This window comes from Chanodichthys erythropterus, chromosome 14, assembly GCF_024489055.1.
Source record: "Chanodichthys erythropterus isolate Z2021 chromosome 14, ASM2448905v1, whole genome shotgun sequence".
In the NCBI taxonomy this organism is placed as follows: Eukaryota; Metazoa; Chordata; class Actinopteri; order Cypriniformes; family Xenocyprididae; genus Chanodichthys; species Chanodichthys erythropterus.
Genome location: NC_090234.1, coordinates 18,584,627 through 18,603,251, shown reverse-complemented (window position 1 = coordinate 18,603,251; position 18,625 = coordinate 18,584,627). Strand labels below are relative to the sequence as shown.

The window sequence follows — 18,625 nt, the reverse complement described above, 5'->3', positions numbered from 1 at the left end:
ACCCTTTGCCATCTGCAGACACTAACAAAAGCCATGAATGAACCTGTCAAAGTGTTCAAAATCATACACGCAGATTTGCCCTGGGTGTTGAGGGGCATGTTTTTCCAGGCTTTAAAAAGAATTTAGAATATTGCAAAAAAAAAATTTTTTTTTGTTTTTGTTTTTTTCCTTACCCGATTTAATATCCCAAGTATTTAAGCATAAACTTAATTTTCTGTAAACATTTATTCTTTAAACAGGAAAAAAAAAATAAATGGGCGAAATAAAATAAACTCTCTCTCTCTCTCTCTCTCTCTCTCTCTCTCTCTATATTATATATATATATATTCTCTATATTATATATATATATATATATAATATCACATATATACGTAACACATATAATATTAGTTAAATTACAGATTTTTGAAAATGACCCTTCATGCAGTGTGTAATGTAGAATGTGAATGTAAACAGACTGCAAAGTTGTAAAGCTGAAAGTGCATCATAAAAAAGTTGTCTCTCAAAAGAAAGAGTCGACTCTGAACCGCTTAAAAGAGTCGTTTGTAAATCGAATCCCATTTCTGCAAAGTTCACACGTCACAAGTTAACACATTTGCATAATGCTCGCTTACATTCTGTGTGGACAATTAAAGTTATAACATCTCATGGTGAATGACAAACTGAGTAGCGCAACACTGAGAAACGTCCTGCTCAAGCCATCCTTGCGATGGAGGTTTGGGTTGAAGTAGTTCTTCACGCTTGGGTTGATATAGTAAAAATCGACGCCATCGTTACTGTCTTTACAGTGTGTAAAATCACTGAGCTTTAGGAAGCTGAATCAGTTATGGGCGTTATGGGCGTTTGTTTCCAACTTTCGTTGTAAGCAGTAGACCAATCCCAACAGACTGGACGAGCCGAGCAGGCTCACGAAAAGGAGGGATTTAGAGAGACTGATTCATCCAACGAGTCGTTTGAGACTCACTGAAAAATGTGGTGATGTGCAATGAATATTATGAGAAAATTAAAGTGTTTTTTGACCTTTGATGCATGTAAACTTGTAGGAGATCTCCTAAACAGAATTAGGAACTTTTACAATAGCGTAATGGGGCACTTTAATGCAATAGCAAGACGTCTGATTATTCTGATTTAATTTTTTTGTATATGAAATGCTGCATTGACTGCTACTGGGTTCGAAAACTCATGCATAAAAACGACACTGGCACTAATAGGCAGATAGTTGCAATAATAGTTGCAAAGGTTCCATCACTTCTTCTCTCAAGAGCACTCTGATCTGAAAAGTCAATCTTGTGGTTATACTTATCAAACTAGGTAGATATGAGGATGGCACTTCTGGTAAGTGGTAGGAACATTCCCAGACATCTATGTTCAAAAAAAAAAAAAGCTGGGCATGCTGCCATTACTGCCTTGCATTAGCAAGGGAGGAGAAAGAGGAACAGTAATAAAGACAGGAGTAAATTTAACATGAGCCCTGTCCATCTGCCATCTGGCATATAATAAAAAGTAGAAACAAAACTTTTACAATTACAAAACTTTTCACCACAAGTGATTCAATTTTGTTGCGCATTTGAATTAAGATTAAAAACCCAACAGCTATTGATCTACAAACCGAGTGAATGATGAAACAAACACTGCACTCAACTACATCTCAAGCTATACAGCTTCAGTTTGACCACTTGATGAATTGTAATAGTTTTAACATGAAATATAGGCCATAGCAGGCAGCTGTAAAGGGAATGGATGAGCTCTCTCACTGGCAGCGAAGAGGACTCGAGGCCCTTGACTCTCACCTGCCTCTTGTAAAAACTGTTGAGACGGCAGAACCGTGTGCGAGTGTGTCTGTTCCAGCGCTGTTCCAGAACTCTGACACGTCTGCTGCAGTGGTCCATGATATTTGCTGATGCTACACACTCGCACACGTCTGCTTCAAACTCAACTCTTGAAGGGTGACGGTGACCCTACCGGGCAGTTTGATAACATAGGACCGGTTGAAAACTATTTTCACAAAGTGAAAGATCAACATCAAATCAAAATTGACAAGTCTTGTTTTTTAATTATGAAATATTACAGTATTTAATATAAATGATTTATCCGTGCACATTCTTTTTTTTAATTTTTTATAAACAGGGTTAGGTTAGATATGTGCCCTCATAATCTTTAATCAAATTAAAGGGTTAGTTCACCCAAAAATAAAAATTCTGTCATTTATTAAACCAGTAAGACCTTCGCTAATCTTCAGAACACAAATTAAGATATTTTAGTTGAAATCCGATGGCTTCAGGAAGCTTTATGAATCAGTGTGTTGAATCTGCTGTTCGGAGCGCCAAAGTCACGTGATTTCAGCCGTTGGCAGTTTGACACGCGATCTGAATCATGATTCGCTTGAATCATGAATCATGAATACACTGATTAATTTATGCTCCGATGCTTCCTGAAGCAGTGTTTTGAAATCGGCCATCACTAAATAAGTTGTTATTTTGATTTTTTGGCACTCCAAAACTATTCTCGTCACTTTATAATATTAATATTGAACCACTGTACTCACATGAACTGATTTAAATATGTTTTTAGTACCTTTATGGATCTTGAGAGAGGAAGTGTCCATTGCTCCCTATGGAGGCCTCACGGAGCCATCAGATTTCAACTAAAATATCCTAATTTGTGTTCCGAAGATGAATGAAGGTCTTATGGGTGTGGAACGGCATGAGGGTGAGTAATAAATGACAGAATTTTCATTTTTGGGTGAACTAACTCTTCAACTTCCCCTCCCTCTTGTAGTGACGTCCCTTCTCTTCTCTGATGATGTGCTTACTGGTGCGAGGGCGGGACAACCTGTCACTCAAATGAGATCCACCAATAGCAAATCACAACCATCCAATCAATTCCCAATGGGCAAAATGAAGTCCTGCCCTAGATTTCTTTTTTTTTTTTTTGTGAATCCAATTTACTTGGTTATACATCACAATAGAGGAGAAAAACTTCCATTTCGCAACTTCCATTTCATGCCGCCTTAACTATAATGCAGAAAAAGCATTAGAAATACAGTATTAAAATCGATTAGCCAATATTTCTATTAATTTTATGGCCGATAAACAACAAACGGCCAACAACAACAACAACAAAATCTACAATATTTTGTAAATTAAAAATAAGACATAAGATCAATTGTTTCAAATGCTGCAAGCTAATTTAGTCCTAAAAAAGTATAAATCTTTGAGATTTGCAAAAGATTAATTTAAAAAATAAATAAATAAATAAATAAATTACTGAAAACTTTAAATGAGTTTTGGATGACAAGAAATATAACCTACAGAAAAGGCAAAAATAGGCAAAATGACCTTACATAATTAAATATTCAGTATTGGCCAATTAAAAATACTGTATCAAATGATAACAATACATTAAAAAGATAAACATCAGTCGATAATCAATATACTGTAGTATAAATATATATTTTTGCATCTCTAAAAAGTACAAGCTTCCTCTTGCATATAAACTTTCTGGTATTTCAGCTTCTGCAGAGCAATGAGAAAGACCTCAGATCATAAGCGAATGCATTAAATCTTAAAATATGAAAAACAAGAGATGATTTTGAAGATACATTTTCATGATGATGATGATGATTGCTGATGAGAAGATCTTATCAGTCTGATAAGAGAGTACAGGCAGTGTCTTAGCTAGGACAAGTTGTCAACAGAGCCGACGGGAAATGACATGCAGAAGTCATCACCCTACAGCTATTAAAAAAGCACTTAGATCCAGATAAGGGAAATGAGCTCTTAGGAGGCAAACAGAAGCTGTGTTGAGTGGACAGCATGTTCAGGGATGGGCACTGATCCTCATTAGCTACAGCCAAGGCCGGTTTAAGTCTAAGCATTTTAAGTACTGTAAGACAGGGGTTTTCAGACTTTTTTGATGCCAAGAACCACTAAATATGATCATTCCCTTGCAGGGGACCCCCTTCCTAAAATATAAAAGGCAGATACATATTCATATTTATATATAGAACCATGTATGTTGTGTGAGAAAAACGGAAGAGCGCATAAAATTTAAATAAAATATAACAACTTCATATTCAATCATAATAATATAAATATTATATCTAATAATAATAATAATATAACTTAATATCTTAAGTCAACAGCCCCAAAAAATCTATCAACAACAACAATAACTTTAAAAACTTCATATCAAAATAATAATAATATAAATAGCAAACATAAACACACCATTTAAAAAGTGTATACACAAATACCTCACATTGACACGTTAACTTTAAGAGCTCAAACAAATACAAATATAAATAAAAATATGAATATAAATGTTAAGTTGACACTTTAAGAGCTCAAACAAACATATATAATAATAATAATAATAATGATATGACTTTGTATAATATAAACAGTAAATAAATATACAGTAAGTACATAAATATATAAAATAAAAAATATATAAACAAATGCAAATATAAGAATTAATATAAAATCTATTAATATAATTATTATAATTAAAATATATAATTATATGTTAATATAATATCTAATAAGAATAATAAATAAATAATATAAATAATAAAAACGACAATAAATAATACTACAACTACTAATAAAAATATTTTACTTTAAATCTAACATTAATACGTTAATTTCAAGAGCTCAAACCCATTTAATTAATATAACTAATAATAATATACCTTAATATATGAACACTGAACACCCTAAAAATATACATACTGTAAACATGAGTCACAATAGAACGCATTAGTAAAACAGTAAAAATTTCACAGTTCTCTGTACCTATTTCAGTACAACAGTAAAAAAAAGTATTGTAACTATTTAAAAAACAAACAAACAAGCAAACAAACAAACAAACAAAAAAACATTTATGAGCATGCAGAGCAAATTGAGCTGATTCTGACTTAAATGCCTCTGATTGGCCATTGCGTTCACGCGCTTAACAAACCTGTTTGTGATTGGCTACAATGCTCAACTCTGCAAACATATGTTGTAAATAGAAACCTTTGATGCTCTTCACAGAACGTTCGCGCAAATAGGCACAGGAGCGTTTGAAAGCAGCCACCTATCAGCAGGTACCAGATTGACCCAGTACTCTGTACTACTTGTACTGCAGAAAGGCTGATATCGCTTTTGCAACTGAAGTATCGATGTGGTACCGAACGCTAGTTACGCTTAAACGATACGCTCTTATCAGCTTTTTGTTACTAGTCTAGACCTGATAATTAACTATTATCCAACAAACACCGTAAACCTCAGACCTGTGCACTCTTCCGTTCAGAGGTCCATTAGACGTTCTCAATGTCCGTCATTTTAACAAACAGGATTGTGAAAATATTTTTTTTCAAAGCATAAAAAAATGAACTGAACTAAACTGTATCAACGCTCTGTATCTGCTTGAACTCCTGGTCCGCACTGACTTAAACTCGATGCTCACCTGTAAATAATCAAACGTGGCAGTTTTAATTTTGATCTGGAGGCTGAACCCGCGCTCTGCTGCTATACTGGAGTGCACTCGGCACCAACTGGACAGGGGTGGTTTTTACAGTTACAAGTTCGAATAGACCACCCTCAGTGTAATCGGTCAAAATGACGGACGGCCTTCAGATTTCTCAAAAAAAAAAAAAAAAAAGTCAATCAGTCAATGATGGAAAAAATTTGGTTAATGCGACATCTGCTTTCGTCCTTTACTGCTGCCGCCCCAGTCTGAATCCCAGCTGTTTTTTAGCAGGTATTAGATCACAAATTGTAACCTCCGGGCTGATTAGTGTAATTGTGTTTAAAGCTCAAGCTCAATTCCTTCCAGATTTCTCTATCCTCGGCTTTCTAATTCTGTACACTCCCCAGTGAAAATTGACGTGTCAACATAAATGTGAAGAGCACTTCAATGTAACCTGGAGGCGATTCATATGGCGTACAAATGAGAAGCACAACGGCGATGCTTTGTGCAACTTTTCAAACTCATTTTCTGTAAAAGTGTCCAATTTCTGATCAAATTAGAGCAAGTACAACTTGTGTTTCACAAAGTCAGGCATAACAGACAGTCATTTACTCACTGCCCTAAGGTGGTTAAGAGCAAATAATTGTTTGCAATTAATTTTGAGCCAGACTTTCTAGGAACAAACCCTTTGTACATGACATGTAAAAGAATGAGTCACACAGCGAAAGAGTCACAGTTATTGCAAGCCTGCTCTGCGCAAAATGTCAACTCTGTGACCTTCCTGCCTGCTCGAACACGTTCGGAAGAGCACAGCCTTGCAACAGTGCTGGAGAACGCATGAATGAAACAAAAGAGCTCTCGCTGAGTCACATACTTACAGATACATTCACACTTAGCGTGGTGAGAACCACTGCTGAAGAATGTTACTTTTAAAAGTAACAGGCTACAATATTGCATTACTTTTTATTGCAACGGCTTGTTATTTTCCTCTACTTTTTTTTTATCTAAATATCATATTCACAAGAAACAATGCAAAGCATATGAGAGTTACATTTCTGACAAAAAGTTATTTTTGTCTGCTTCATACTAAAAAATGGGAAACACTATTTATTTGAAATAGTACATTTTGAGTAAAGTTCATAACTATTATGCTATTTTATGCATTACACGTAAAAAGTAATGTTACGTATTTGAAAATGTACCTTACATTGTGTCAATTTAATGAGTGAATGAGTAAAAAAAAATTACTTAGGTAAAATGTTACTTCTTTGAAAAAAAATTTAACTTGTGTAAGTTTAATAAACAACACATTGCATGAAAAAAATCTGATCAAAAGAAAAATCTGATTACGTAACATTACTCATTTTAGAAAACTGATGTGTAAATTTAATGAACATATTACTGAAAAAGTCTGATTAGATAAAATGTTATTTGAAAAAGTATCTGATATTTTGTAAATTTAATGAGCAATGTATGACTGGTTGCATGAAAATCTGATTGTGTGAAAAATCTGATTATGTAAAGTTACTTTTTTTAAAAAAGTAACTGATATTGTGTAAATTTAATGAGCAAAGTATTGTGTAAAAAAATCAGACTATTTGAAAAAAAATCTGAATACATAATACATTACTTATTTGAAAAAGTAACTGATACAGTGAAAATGTAATGAGCAATGTATGACTTGTTGCATGAAAATCTGATTATGCGAAAAATCTGATTATGTAACTACTTATTTAAAAATAACTGATATTGTATACATTTAATGAACAATGTATCTGTGCATGAAAGAATATGATTACATAAAACTCTGAAAAAGTAACTGATATTTTAATAATTTAATGAGCAACGTATCACTTCTTGTTAGCGCTGACCGATATATCGCATGCGATTGTCACGCGCATTTCGTCAGTAAAGCCGGTTCCCTGATTACCGCTAAATCGCCATCACCTGCTTTCAAATGGAGCGGCATTTAATAGACAGAGCCGTAGATCACCTACAAGCGACGCAATATCGCGTTCATTATCACAGATGAATCGCCTTCAATAATGAACGCGATATCGCGTGGCTTGTCAGTGAACTACAGCTCTGTCTATTAAATGCCGCTCCATTTGAAAGCAGGTGATGGCGATTTAGCGATAATCAGGGAACCGGCTTTACTTATCAAATGCGCTTGACAATAGCATGTGATATATATCGGTCAGCCTTCTTGTGTGAAAAAAATCTGAATACTGTACATAATGCATTACTTTCTTGAAAAAGTAACTAATACGGTGTAAATTTAATGACTAACACAACCACTTGGGTGAAAATCTGATTACATACATATTTAAAAAGTAACTGATATTAGATTAGATGTTAGAATGGAAAAAAAATCTAACATGATGAAATGTCACATGCAATAATTGTTTCAGCAAAATTAACACATTACTCATTAGTTAAAAAAGCAATCCAATCACACAACTTCTAACACATTATCCCCAAAACACTGGTCACCACTATTAGAAAATCATGACATACATACAGACGAGGAACCATCTTTGCACCATTCATGGCACTGGACATCTTGCAGACTTCACTGTCCTAAAACAACATCACACTTCCTGCAGCTGCCAACAGCCAAGGTTCCAGATGTCCGACGGTTAGGTTAGATGTGTGAAAACAGACTCTGGCCTGTACTGACAGGGGCAGTATGGAGGGAAAGAGAGCGTCAAACAGTTCTGGTTAAGGCCTGGGCCACCCTCCTTCTCCGTATCCCCGCTGCAGGAATGCACTCTGCCGGCCAGAGCAAACTGAGGTTTATCTACAGCGGGAGGACTGGAATCGACTCGCAAACGAGCCTTACCGCAAACTCAATCATCAGAACTAAACAAAGAACATTTCACAGCTTGAAGTTCAGACCATCGGATCCTCTTTCCCGAAGTTCCACCGCCTGTATCCTCCTGCTGCCTTCCCAGGTTAACAGCTCACATGGGAAATATAACCATGAAAAAACGTCAAAGAGGTTGTGCCACTCATGGATAATGAAAACAATGAACTGTGGGAACACTGAATCACATCAAACCAAACTGTGGGTTTCAGCAGTGCAATCAGTGTCCAATATTGACAAAAGTGAGTAGAAGATGACCAGTAACTTGTCAACATCTAAATTATAAGGATGAATGAAAAAACCTCAGATTATTTGCAAGTGACATGCAAAAAAGCCTGCTTAACGAATAAATGTAAATGCAATTTAAATGAAACACTGAAATAGTTTATTAAAGAAAACATCTCCTAACAACTATTCCTTGTTTTGTTTGTTTGTCTAGGATGTCTTTTTCCCCCTCTTGTACACTATCTGGCAACACATATGGAGAAATATTCATCGCATCAAGCCAAAAAACAAACAAACAAACAAACAAACAAAAAAGGTGCAATTACATGGCACCAAGGTTATTAATAAAGATATGAATTATTATTTATGAATACTGTTTGTTATACTGCTTGAAACTCTCTTTATATCCTGATAGCAATCAATAATAGAAGTGGTCTAAATATAGACAAATGTACATACACCGATCAGGCATAACATTATGACCACCTTCCTAATATTGTGTTGGCCCTGCTTTTGCTGCCAAAACAGCCCTGACCCGTCGAGGCATGGACTCCACTAAACCCCAGATGGTGACTCCTGACACCAAGATGTTAGCAGCAGATCCTTTAAAAGATTAGCTCAAATGAAAATTAGCCCAAGCTTTACTCACCCTCAAGCCATCCTAGGTGTACATGACTTTCTTCTTTCTAATGAACATAATAGGAGAAATATTAATAAATATCCTGACACATCCGAGCTTTATAATGGCTGTGAACGGGACCAATGAGTATGAGCTGAAGAAAGCGCTTCCATTCACATCCATCCACCATCCAACATCCAGTTAATAAAGGCCTTCTGAAGCGAAGCGATGCGTTTGTGTAAAAAAATATCCATATTTAAACAAGTAATGAAGTGAAATATATAGCTTCCGCCAGACCACCTTCCGTATTCAACGTACAAAGAAAGTGTAAAACTCTTGCAGTCCACAAAGCTTACACTACGTCCTACACCTTCCCTATTCAACTAACGGAAATAGTGTAACTGACACGATGGCAGTTTACGCTTTCTTTGTAACTTGAATACGGAAGGCGGTCTGATATTTGACTTCATAATTGCGTAAATATGGATTTTTTTTTTTTTTTTTTTTACATAAACACATCACTTTGCTTCAGAAGGCCTTTATTAACCCCCTGGAGCCATGTGGAGTACACGTTTATGATGGATGGATGTGGATGGATGCATTTTATTCAGCTCATACTCATTGGTCCCGTTCACTGCCATTATAAAGCTCGGATGCGTCAGGATATTTCTACAATTATGTTCATCAAAAAAAAGAAATTCATATACACCTAGGATGGCTTGAGGGTGAATAAAGCTTGGGGAAATTTTCATTTGAGTGTGAACTAATCCTTTAAGTCCTGTAAGTTGTGAGGTGGAGCCTCCATGGATCGGACATGTTTGTTCTGCACATCCCACAGATGCTCGATTGGATTGATATCTGGGGAATTTAGAGACCATCTCAACACGTCAAACTCATTGTTGTGCTCCTCAACCATTCCTGAACCATTTTTGCTTTGTGGCAGGAGCATTATCCTGCTGAAAGAGCCACAGCCACCAGGGAATGCTGTTTCCATGAAAGGGTGTACATGGTCTGCAACAATGCTTAGGTAGGTGGTACGTGTCAAAGTAACATCCACATGGATGGCAGGACCCAAGGTTTCCCAGCAGAACATTGCCCAAAGCATCACACTGACTCCGCCGGCTTGCCTTCTTCCCATAGTGCATCCTGGTGCCATGTGTTCCCCAGGTAAGCGATGCACAAGCACCTGGCCATCCATGTGATTTAAAAAAAAAAATGTGATTCATCAGATCAGGCCACTTTCTTCCATTGCTCCATGATCCAGTTCTGATGCTCACATGTCCACTGTTGGTGCTTTCGGCGGTGGACACAACAAACTGTGATGACACCTTTCTATCAGAACCAGCATTAGCTTCTTGAGCAATTTGAGCTACAGTGATCAGACCACACAGGCCAGCCTTCGGTCCCCACGTGCATCAATGAGCCTTGTCCGCCCACAACCCTGTCGCAGGTTCACCACTGCTCCTTCCTTGGAGCACTTTTGATAGATACTGACCACTGCAGACCGGGAACACCCCACAAGAGCTGCAGTTTTGGAGATGTTCTGACCCAGTCGTCTAGCCATTACAATTTGGCCCTTGTCAGACTCACTCAAATCCTTACGCTTGCCCATTTTTCCTGCTTCTAACACATCAACTTTGAGGACAAAATGTTCACTTGCTGCCTAATATATCCCAACAACTAAAAGGTGCCGTGATGAAGAGATAATCAGTGTTATTCCCTTCACCTGTCAGGGCTCATTATGTTATGCCTGATTTGTGTATATCTTCTGTGGAAGTCTCAGGACCAAAAAATGTTTGTCGAATCACTGTGATGTTGACCTGCATGGCAACATATGCATTTTAATACCTCTGCGTACCGTTCGCAAGGTTATGCAGTTGTAGACAGACAGTCACCGAGCACCACAAACAAACAGCAGCCGCATTTTATGTCGTAACCACAGATCAGAATATGACAACCCATGACGATCCACCCGAAGCAGTTCATGTCCTCACGTCACGTTTCCATGTCAACGTTATCAACGCCCAAATGAATCTGCAGCAGTCAGGTGGTACAAGTCTGACTCTGAGCTCTGTAAGTTGTTTACATTCGTTATTATTATTATTATTATAATGTTATGTCCTTTGAATGCTGTGTCTTGTGCTGCTTTGCAAACTGTGCTGTGCGCGTTCATGTGTTTTAGAGGAGGCATGGCTTTGGAGACGCTCTGAAGAGAAGGCGGGATCTTATGCTTTCAAAGCTAGTTTGCCATTGCAAGTCTCTCCAAATTGCCTACCCTACCTTTAACAACAACAACAACAGCAGCAACAAAAGTTAATTTTGGTCTCTGAGTGCAATGAATGTCAATTGTCACCTTCATGTGGACCCAGAGGTCATAAAGTTTACAGTACAGCTGGACACTTTGCTTTAAGTAGCAGAAGATGCATTCAACTTCCATCCGCAGTTACGACTGTAATGCACTCCGCAACTCCTCCCCCTCCCGTCTCTCTGGCCTGCACTGTAATTACGCAGGTCTCACCGGGGCTCTGTGTGTGCTAAAGGCCCAGGGCAGGTTGTTCTGCAGGTCCCTGACAGGCCCATTTCCAGGGTGATTAATGAGCAGAGAGGCCTTACGCTACCTAAACCAGCCCAAAGTGAGTCTGCATAGGAATTGCCCTTGAGTGCTCTCCTGCAGCAGGGAGGGAGGGGGTACAAGTTCTTTAACACACACTGCCTGGAGCCCTGATAGCGAACACTGCGATGCTGAACCAGGGGGGCACAGGACCAATGCCAGCCCACAGACACTGGAGCCCTTCTTAATACACAGCAGATGCCACAGAGAACGTCTTTACCTAAACCTCCTAAAACCCTTCAGACGTCTTTTCTCAGAAGCACAAAACTTTCCAGAATGTTCCAGATGGTGTGAAGCTGAAGAGTCTCTAAGAGCTGTTTGTGAAAATGGATCTCACAAAAATTAATCAAGAACATATCCTGGTCATGCTTCAAAATAAAATAAAATGAAATAGGACCATTTATTTATTCAATTCATTTTTATAATTGTATTATTTTCATGACAATTTAGCACATTTATCTTCCAAATTCTTATTAAATGTAACATAAAAAAACTAAATTGTAATTAAATAATTAATTTGGTAAATTTTAGAGTTAAAGTTAGTTCATTTTACATTATTAAAGTGCAATTATAAGTAAACATCATTGCAGTATTTGTTGTACTGAAATAGTTCATTCTAATTAAAAAAAAATGACTTTAAAGTTTTTTTTAATTATTATTTGAATTCAAAGGTCATAAAAAATATGCAAAAAATCTTATTGATCCTTAAATAGGTATCATTTATGCTAAATTAACTTAACTTTTTTTTCTCTTTATTGCTTTGGGATCAAAACACTGATTTTTCACACTTTTTTCATTTTTAACTACACCTATTAAAACATTTTTGTTAATTGAAATAAAGCTGAAATAAAATAAAATCTCAAATTTTAAATTTTTTTCTACATTTCTAATTTTCTAATTTAAAGCTGAAGCACTCAAATTATTAACTAGAAATAAATAAAAACTAAATGTAAAACTGAAATTAAAATCAAATTACCTAAGTAGCAATATTTAAAACGAGCAAAAACTAATAAAAAAGCACATTAGCAAAATTACTAAAAATTAAAATGAAAACAATATAAAAATAAAAGCCAACTCAAAATATTAATACAAAATATATTATTATATTATTAATATCAAGCAAGCTATACTATTAATTTCAAGCCAGTCAAACATTGCTACGCATTTTGCAGCCATTGAAACTGGATTTTACAATCTTATACAGTAGTGTGTGAGTGTGAGAAAAAGGCTTCTGCATCTGCAGGAGGAAAAAAGGGGTTTCCACAAGTGTCAATGGAAGCAAAGGTCACAGAGTTTGTTCCACGTTTTTGGAACCGGTTCTTAGTAAGTAAACCTGAACTGGTCTAAGCAACCCTAGTGAAAGTCTGACAGGGCAGGACACATTGGGAAGAAGTGGGTTAGTTTTACAGTACCCGTCTTGCGGAGCGGGAAGTCATCTTTGGGGTCGTACATTCCCAGCACCGGGTGGTTGTAAGTGGAAATCCCTGTCTGAGGTGGTGAGCTCTGGTCCAGAGAGCTGTGCTGGGTTTTCCTGTGGAACAAATCACAAACACACATGAGAGCAAGCATAGGTACTCAAATATGTGCATTTCAAGACATTTCCACACACAGCTGCTCTCCATTCCCAGCACTAGGTCCGGTTTCTGCCAACTGCCGGGAATGCAAACTCAGATCACCCATAATGCCTCAGTGCAGCCTAAGAGTGGGGGGCGAGGCATCATTCTGTTTACAAATAAACATGCTTATACGGCACACGTTCAGACTCCAAAACATCAGTGGCAGCCTATCAAAGCTCTGCAAAAAATAAAGAGATTAGCTCCTCCTTAACGGGAAAACAACTGCACTGGGGCATCTAAGGTCAGCTGGCATCACCGCAGACTGAAGAATTTAATCTGCCTATCGTCAGCTCATCTCAAACAGACCAGGAGCGCCAATGATCTGGTACACAGAAGCTACAGAAATAACTCACTTTTGATCAGTCCTACTGCAAATGTTGAAATCAATATGGTGAATGTCTGTAAAGAGGAAGCAATTGGCTGAAACATACAGCACAATTCAAATGTTTGGGGGTCAGTAGGGTTTTTATTTATTTTTTTATTATTGTGAAATAAATACTTTTATTTGATCAAATGACCACCTAAACCAAGACCAGTGTGTGTGGAGACCAAGACAAGACCAAGACCAGACTAGCACTCCTCAAATTCAGTTGAAAGATCCACATTTACTGCCTGAGAAATGTCTTATTTTTAATCAATAACTACAATTAGAATAATAAGACGCTATTTAGAGCTGTTACCACTCAATCGAAATCACTAACAACAAAATTCATCTTTAAACTGCAGAGGTGGAACAGAAGTTGCATCTGAATTGGTACAATTACAAATGCATAAATAATGTTGAGATTAATGTTTTAAAAATAAAATTTTGTTTATTAAACACATTTGTAATAATAATAAAAAAAAAAAAAATCAATGTCACGTTTGCAATTGTGCTCATATTTGTGAAAACAGCCCTCTGTTATAGTATAAATGTCAAGATCTTATACAAGTACTTTTTTGCAATCATATCTTTAATTTTGTGGGCATTTTTGACACAATCCCTTGTTGATTTCTGACCTGGCACAACAGTAACAAAAGAAATTATATTAGAAATAAGTTATTGATTGAATTTGAAGCAGGAAGTTTTACATCCAATCAAATTAATGATGTTAACAAAGAAATCAGACAATGCAACGGCAATATAGCGATATCCCCGCAAATGTGGTCTTCACCGGTCTTGAAAGAAAATCGAGTCCTTTTAGTCTGAGACCAAGATAAGACCTTCAAAAAATGGTCTTAAGTGCGGTCTCAAGTACTACAACACTAATGCTGAAAATTCAGTTTTACATCACAGAAATAAATTACATTTTAAAATAGATTCATATAGAAAACAGTTATTTTAAATTGTAATAATATTTCAAAATTTTACTGATTTTACTATAACAAATAAACACAGCCTTGGTGAGTATACAAGACTTCTTTATTAAAAAAATAAAAATAAAATACAGACCCAAAACTTTGGAACGCAAATATGGAAGTACTGTAAGTTAATGCAAAAGACTGGAATATTTAATTCAAAAAGAACACTCTCTTCCCATTTTCCTAGCCTCACAGATGAGGAGTGTGAAAGGTGGGCTTGATGGAGCGTGAGTTTTTCACACAAACACTCCCATGTTCATATACGCACACAATGATACACTTCCACCTCCTCACAATTTTCTTTCACACATGAGGAGTTCCCCAATCAAAACTTGTTCAAATTTTTCAAGAATGCAGAGATGACAGCCAGCTACATCTTTTGTGTGTTGAAGAGGGAAAACGAAACTGTCAATCATTCAAAACAGAAACTTATATAACATGCTTTTACTTTGGAAAACTTCTGCAAGCAAAAAACTAAACTACAGGGATATTCACTCTGAAGTTTGGCATCGACTTCACGTAGCATGTGGAACTTTAGCTCAGTTTTGATCTACCATTAAGATCCTTCGCAGATGATCTGATCACAAGTGGTCAATGCTAAATATAGGTGTGAACAGGCCCAAACCACTGTAGTATTCGATCACTCAAACCATATTTAGAGGTACTTGTTACCACATCGTATTCACAGTGTAAACCCAATCTGTCCTGATGCATCTCAGACAGCAATGAAACACCGACCTACTTGATTGTCAGTCAATCACTGTGCTCATTATTTAGAGAAGCATGAAATAAAAAAAATTAATTAAATCTGTGGTTACTGGAAAAAAATAAAATAAAATAAAATTGTTTGTGACAGGTGTAGTTACATGTCACAATGACCCATGCTGTTTGTAATAAATATGCAAAAACAATGCAAAAACAATGACAAAAAAAAAAAAGAGTGAAATAATCATTCTTACAGGGTATAATATATATATATATATATATATATATATATATATATATATATATATATATATATATATATATATATATTCCAGCTTGTCTCAAAGAGCAATAAACTAACATTCTCAAAATGAAATGTTTGTAAAATTTATATATTTTTAAAAAGCTTATAATAGTATTCTACTTATTATGCTGCGTTCACACCAGACGCGACTTGCGCTAATAAAGCGCGCTATTCGCGCGTAGTTGGACGCTTGAACATTTTGAGTTTACTCGCTTCATTCGCCCGGGACATTCGCTTCATTTGCGTGTGAAAATCCCTTCACAACAGACGCGAATTCGCGTCATGCGAGGGGCTCTCCTGCTCCTTTATGTGTCCCAGACTCTCACACTGCTTTCTGCACACTTACTCTGAATAAACACAACTTGTCAGTGGGGAAATAATTGTAAATTACAGCGAATAAGCTCAATTGGTCATCTTTAGTTGGCTTGTAGTCTTAATATGTAAATATATATAGTTCAAATTGAGTAAAGACCGTTTTTTACAACTTATTAGATTGTCCAACCTCCTCACTCATCCTTTTTATTTCTGTTTCTATAAATGTATGAAGATGTATAGCGACGATGATTTTGTCCTCCATTGTTGTTTCGAATTTCTGCCTCAGCTCGCTACGTCACGTCACTCCTAGAGCAAGCTCCTGATTGGCGAATTTCCGCGCCGCGTTAACCAAAGTTCAGACTTTTCAACTTGCGGGATTTGCGTGAATCGCGCCACAGGATGTCAATTCGCGTCTTTGCATTGACTTAACATGTAAATCACTCGCGCTTACCGTTTCATTCACGTCTGGTGTGAACGCACCATTATTTATTTCCCAAATTTTCAAATTTGACATTTTTTTCCCCCTTATCCTTTAAAAAAACAAAAAAACAAACAAACAAACAAAAAACAGTTTCTTAATATTTTTGATAGGTGAAGCACTTGTATAAACCTGGTTATTTTTATTTTTATTAATATTATTTATATATAAATTTTATTCTTTACTTTTTTGCACTTTACAAACTCATACTGCACTCATACTGATGTAGTACTGTATGTGATATATACATAGTCACAAAAGCAGAAAAGATGCTCTCCCTGACACATTTGAATGGCATGTTAACCATGAGTGTAAACTGCAAGTAAATCTGTCTCAGGTGACCACTCTGTTAAAGTCAGATGTAAACAGGCCCCTAATCCTTTTTTTGCCCCTAATTCCCTGATATCCTTTTTGAAATATCAGCCCTGAGCAGGTTGTGACACTCACCCGTACCAGTAGCGTGGGTCACTGGGCAGGCAGTGGTTGAGGCTCCTCTGGGCCAGCGCTTTCTTCTTGTTGAGGACAAACTCCTGCAACCTCATCTTCACCTCAGTGCTCGCCACAGCACCTGTCGATCAGAGCTCGCAGTTTAGGAAGATCACAAACATCCAAGCAGCGGGACATTAATGGCATTCTCAAAGCCTCTAGCTGCGTTATACAGCTAGATTTCTCTAAAAGCCTTGGGAACGCTTTTATGCATTTGTGACTGTCAATTTCTTCACCACTTCTACACCCTGTAATTTGCAGTGCTGTAATTTCGTCTTCTAAATGGTCTTAAAAAACTCTTAATAGTCTCTTCGGCATGAGACAGAGAAAATCGAACAGTCCCCAATTGATCACGACTACAAAGGCTGACACTTGTTTTCTGGTGTCAATAAACAGCTATTCCACTGCAGCCCGACTCGGTTCAGATATCTCTTTACATCTGAGAGAAACAGTCCCTTTATCCTGTCTTAAACACAGAGCAGACTCTCTATTCCAATTCCACAGAGACTGCAACGGTTAAACAAAGATGTCTTTTTTCTCACTATTGTTCTCACTCTGAAAGAAACACATCAGATGGATGAATTCTCACAGCTTTTCCTTCAATTACCACCTTTCCCATCGTCTGTAAACATGTCCCTAGAGGCCGTCGCTGGTGTACGTACACATCTGCGCCGCCAGACAACACGCGCTCCTCGCAGGCAACAGGTGACTGCCGTGTCAACAACAACAGAGATGGATAAAAATAGACTGGCTGTACTGCAAGGAACATTCAAGATAAGAATATACTAGAAAATACACAGAACTAGTGCAAGTTTCTCATACCTGTAACTATAAAAATTGTGTGCAACAAACTTAATGGGCACGAGAGGTGTGCTATTACTTTTTTAAGCTATTAGTCCAACAATTTTGGCCTGATGGACAATAACATTTAAAGGTGCCCTAGAATCAAAAATTGAATTTACCTTGGCATAGTTGAATAACAAGAGTTCAGTACATGGAAATGACATACATTGAGTTTCAAACTCCATTGCTTCCTAATTCTTATGTAAATTTCATTTGTTTAAAAGACCTCCGAAAAACAGGCGAATTTCAACGTAACACTGACTGTTACGTAACAGTCGGGATCATTAATATGCACACCCCCAATATTTGCATATGCCAGCCCATGATCAAGACAAGGGCAAGCAGTATTAACGTCTGGAGCTGCACAGCTGAATCATCAGACTAGGTAAGACGGGGACGCAGCCTGAATTGGTGCATAGTTAATGATGCCCCAAAATAGGCAGTTAAAAAAATTAGTTTAAAAAAACTCTATGGGGTATTTTGAGCTGAAACTTCACAGACACATTCAGGGGACACCTAAGACTTATATTACATCTTATAAAAACTGGTTCTAGGGCACCTTTAAGAAAAAATACCAGAGATTAACAGCGAAGAAGGGGGAGGCATATAGTAATGCCCCAAGCAGGGTCACTGCTCCATTAAGGGGAGATGATATTTTCCCCCTGGAATTGATTTCCATGGGCATTTTTATAATTACATTATTAATTATCTAGTTCAGACATGAAATTTATCAGCACAGGCTGATAGGTCCTTTACATGAAA

The 18,625-nt window shown here is 36.8% G+C and overlaps 1 protein-coding gene across 6 annotated transcripts in view; it reads right to left on the bottom strand.

The window, feature by feature from the left end:
• Positions 1–18,625, bottom strand: part of hdac4 (histone deacetylase 4) — a 249,319-nt gene that overhangs the window by 78,548 nt on the left and 152,146 nt on the right. For 5 of the 6 annotated variants that reach the window (XM_067408592.1, XM_067408587.1, XM_067408588.1 and 2 more), the window contains 2 exons: positions 16,982–17,102; positions 13,188–13,306 (listed from right to left, as the gene is read on the bottom strand). In XM_067408592.1, coding sequence (XP_067264693.1) covers positions 13,188–13,306; positions 16,982–17,102 — 240 coding nt within the window. The remainder of the gene's footprint in view (positions 1–13,187; positions 13,307–16,981; positions 17,103–18,625) is intronic. The other variant, XM_067408589.1, reaches the window with a different exon arrangement.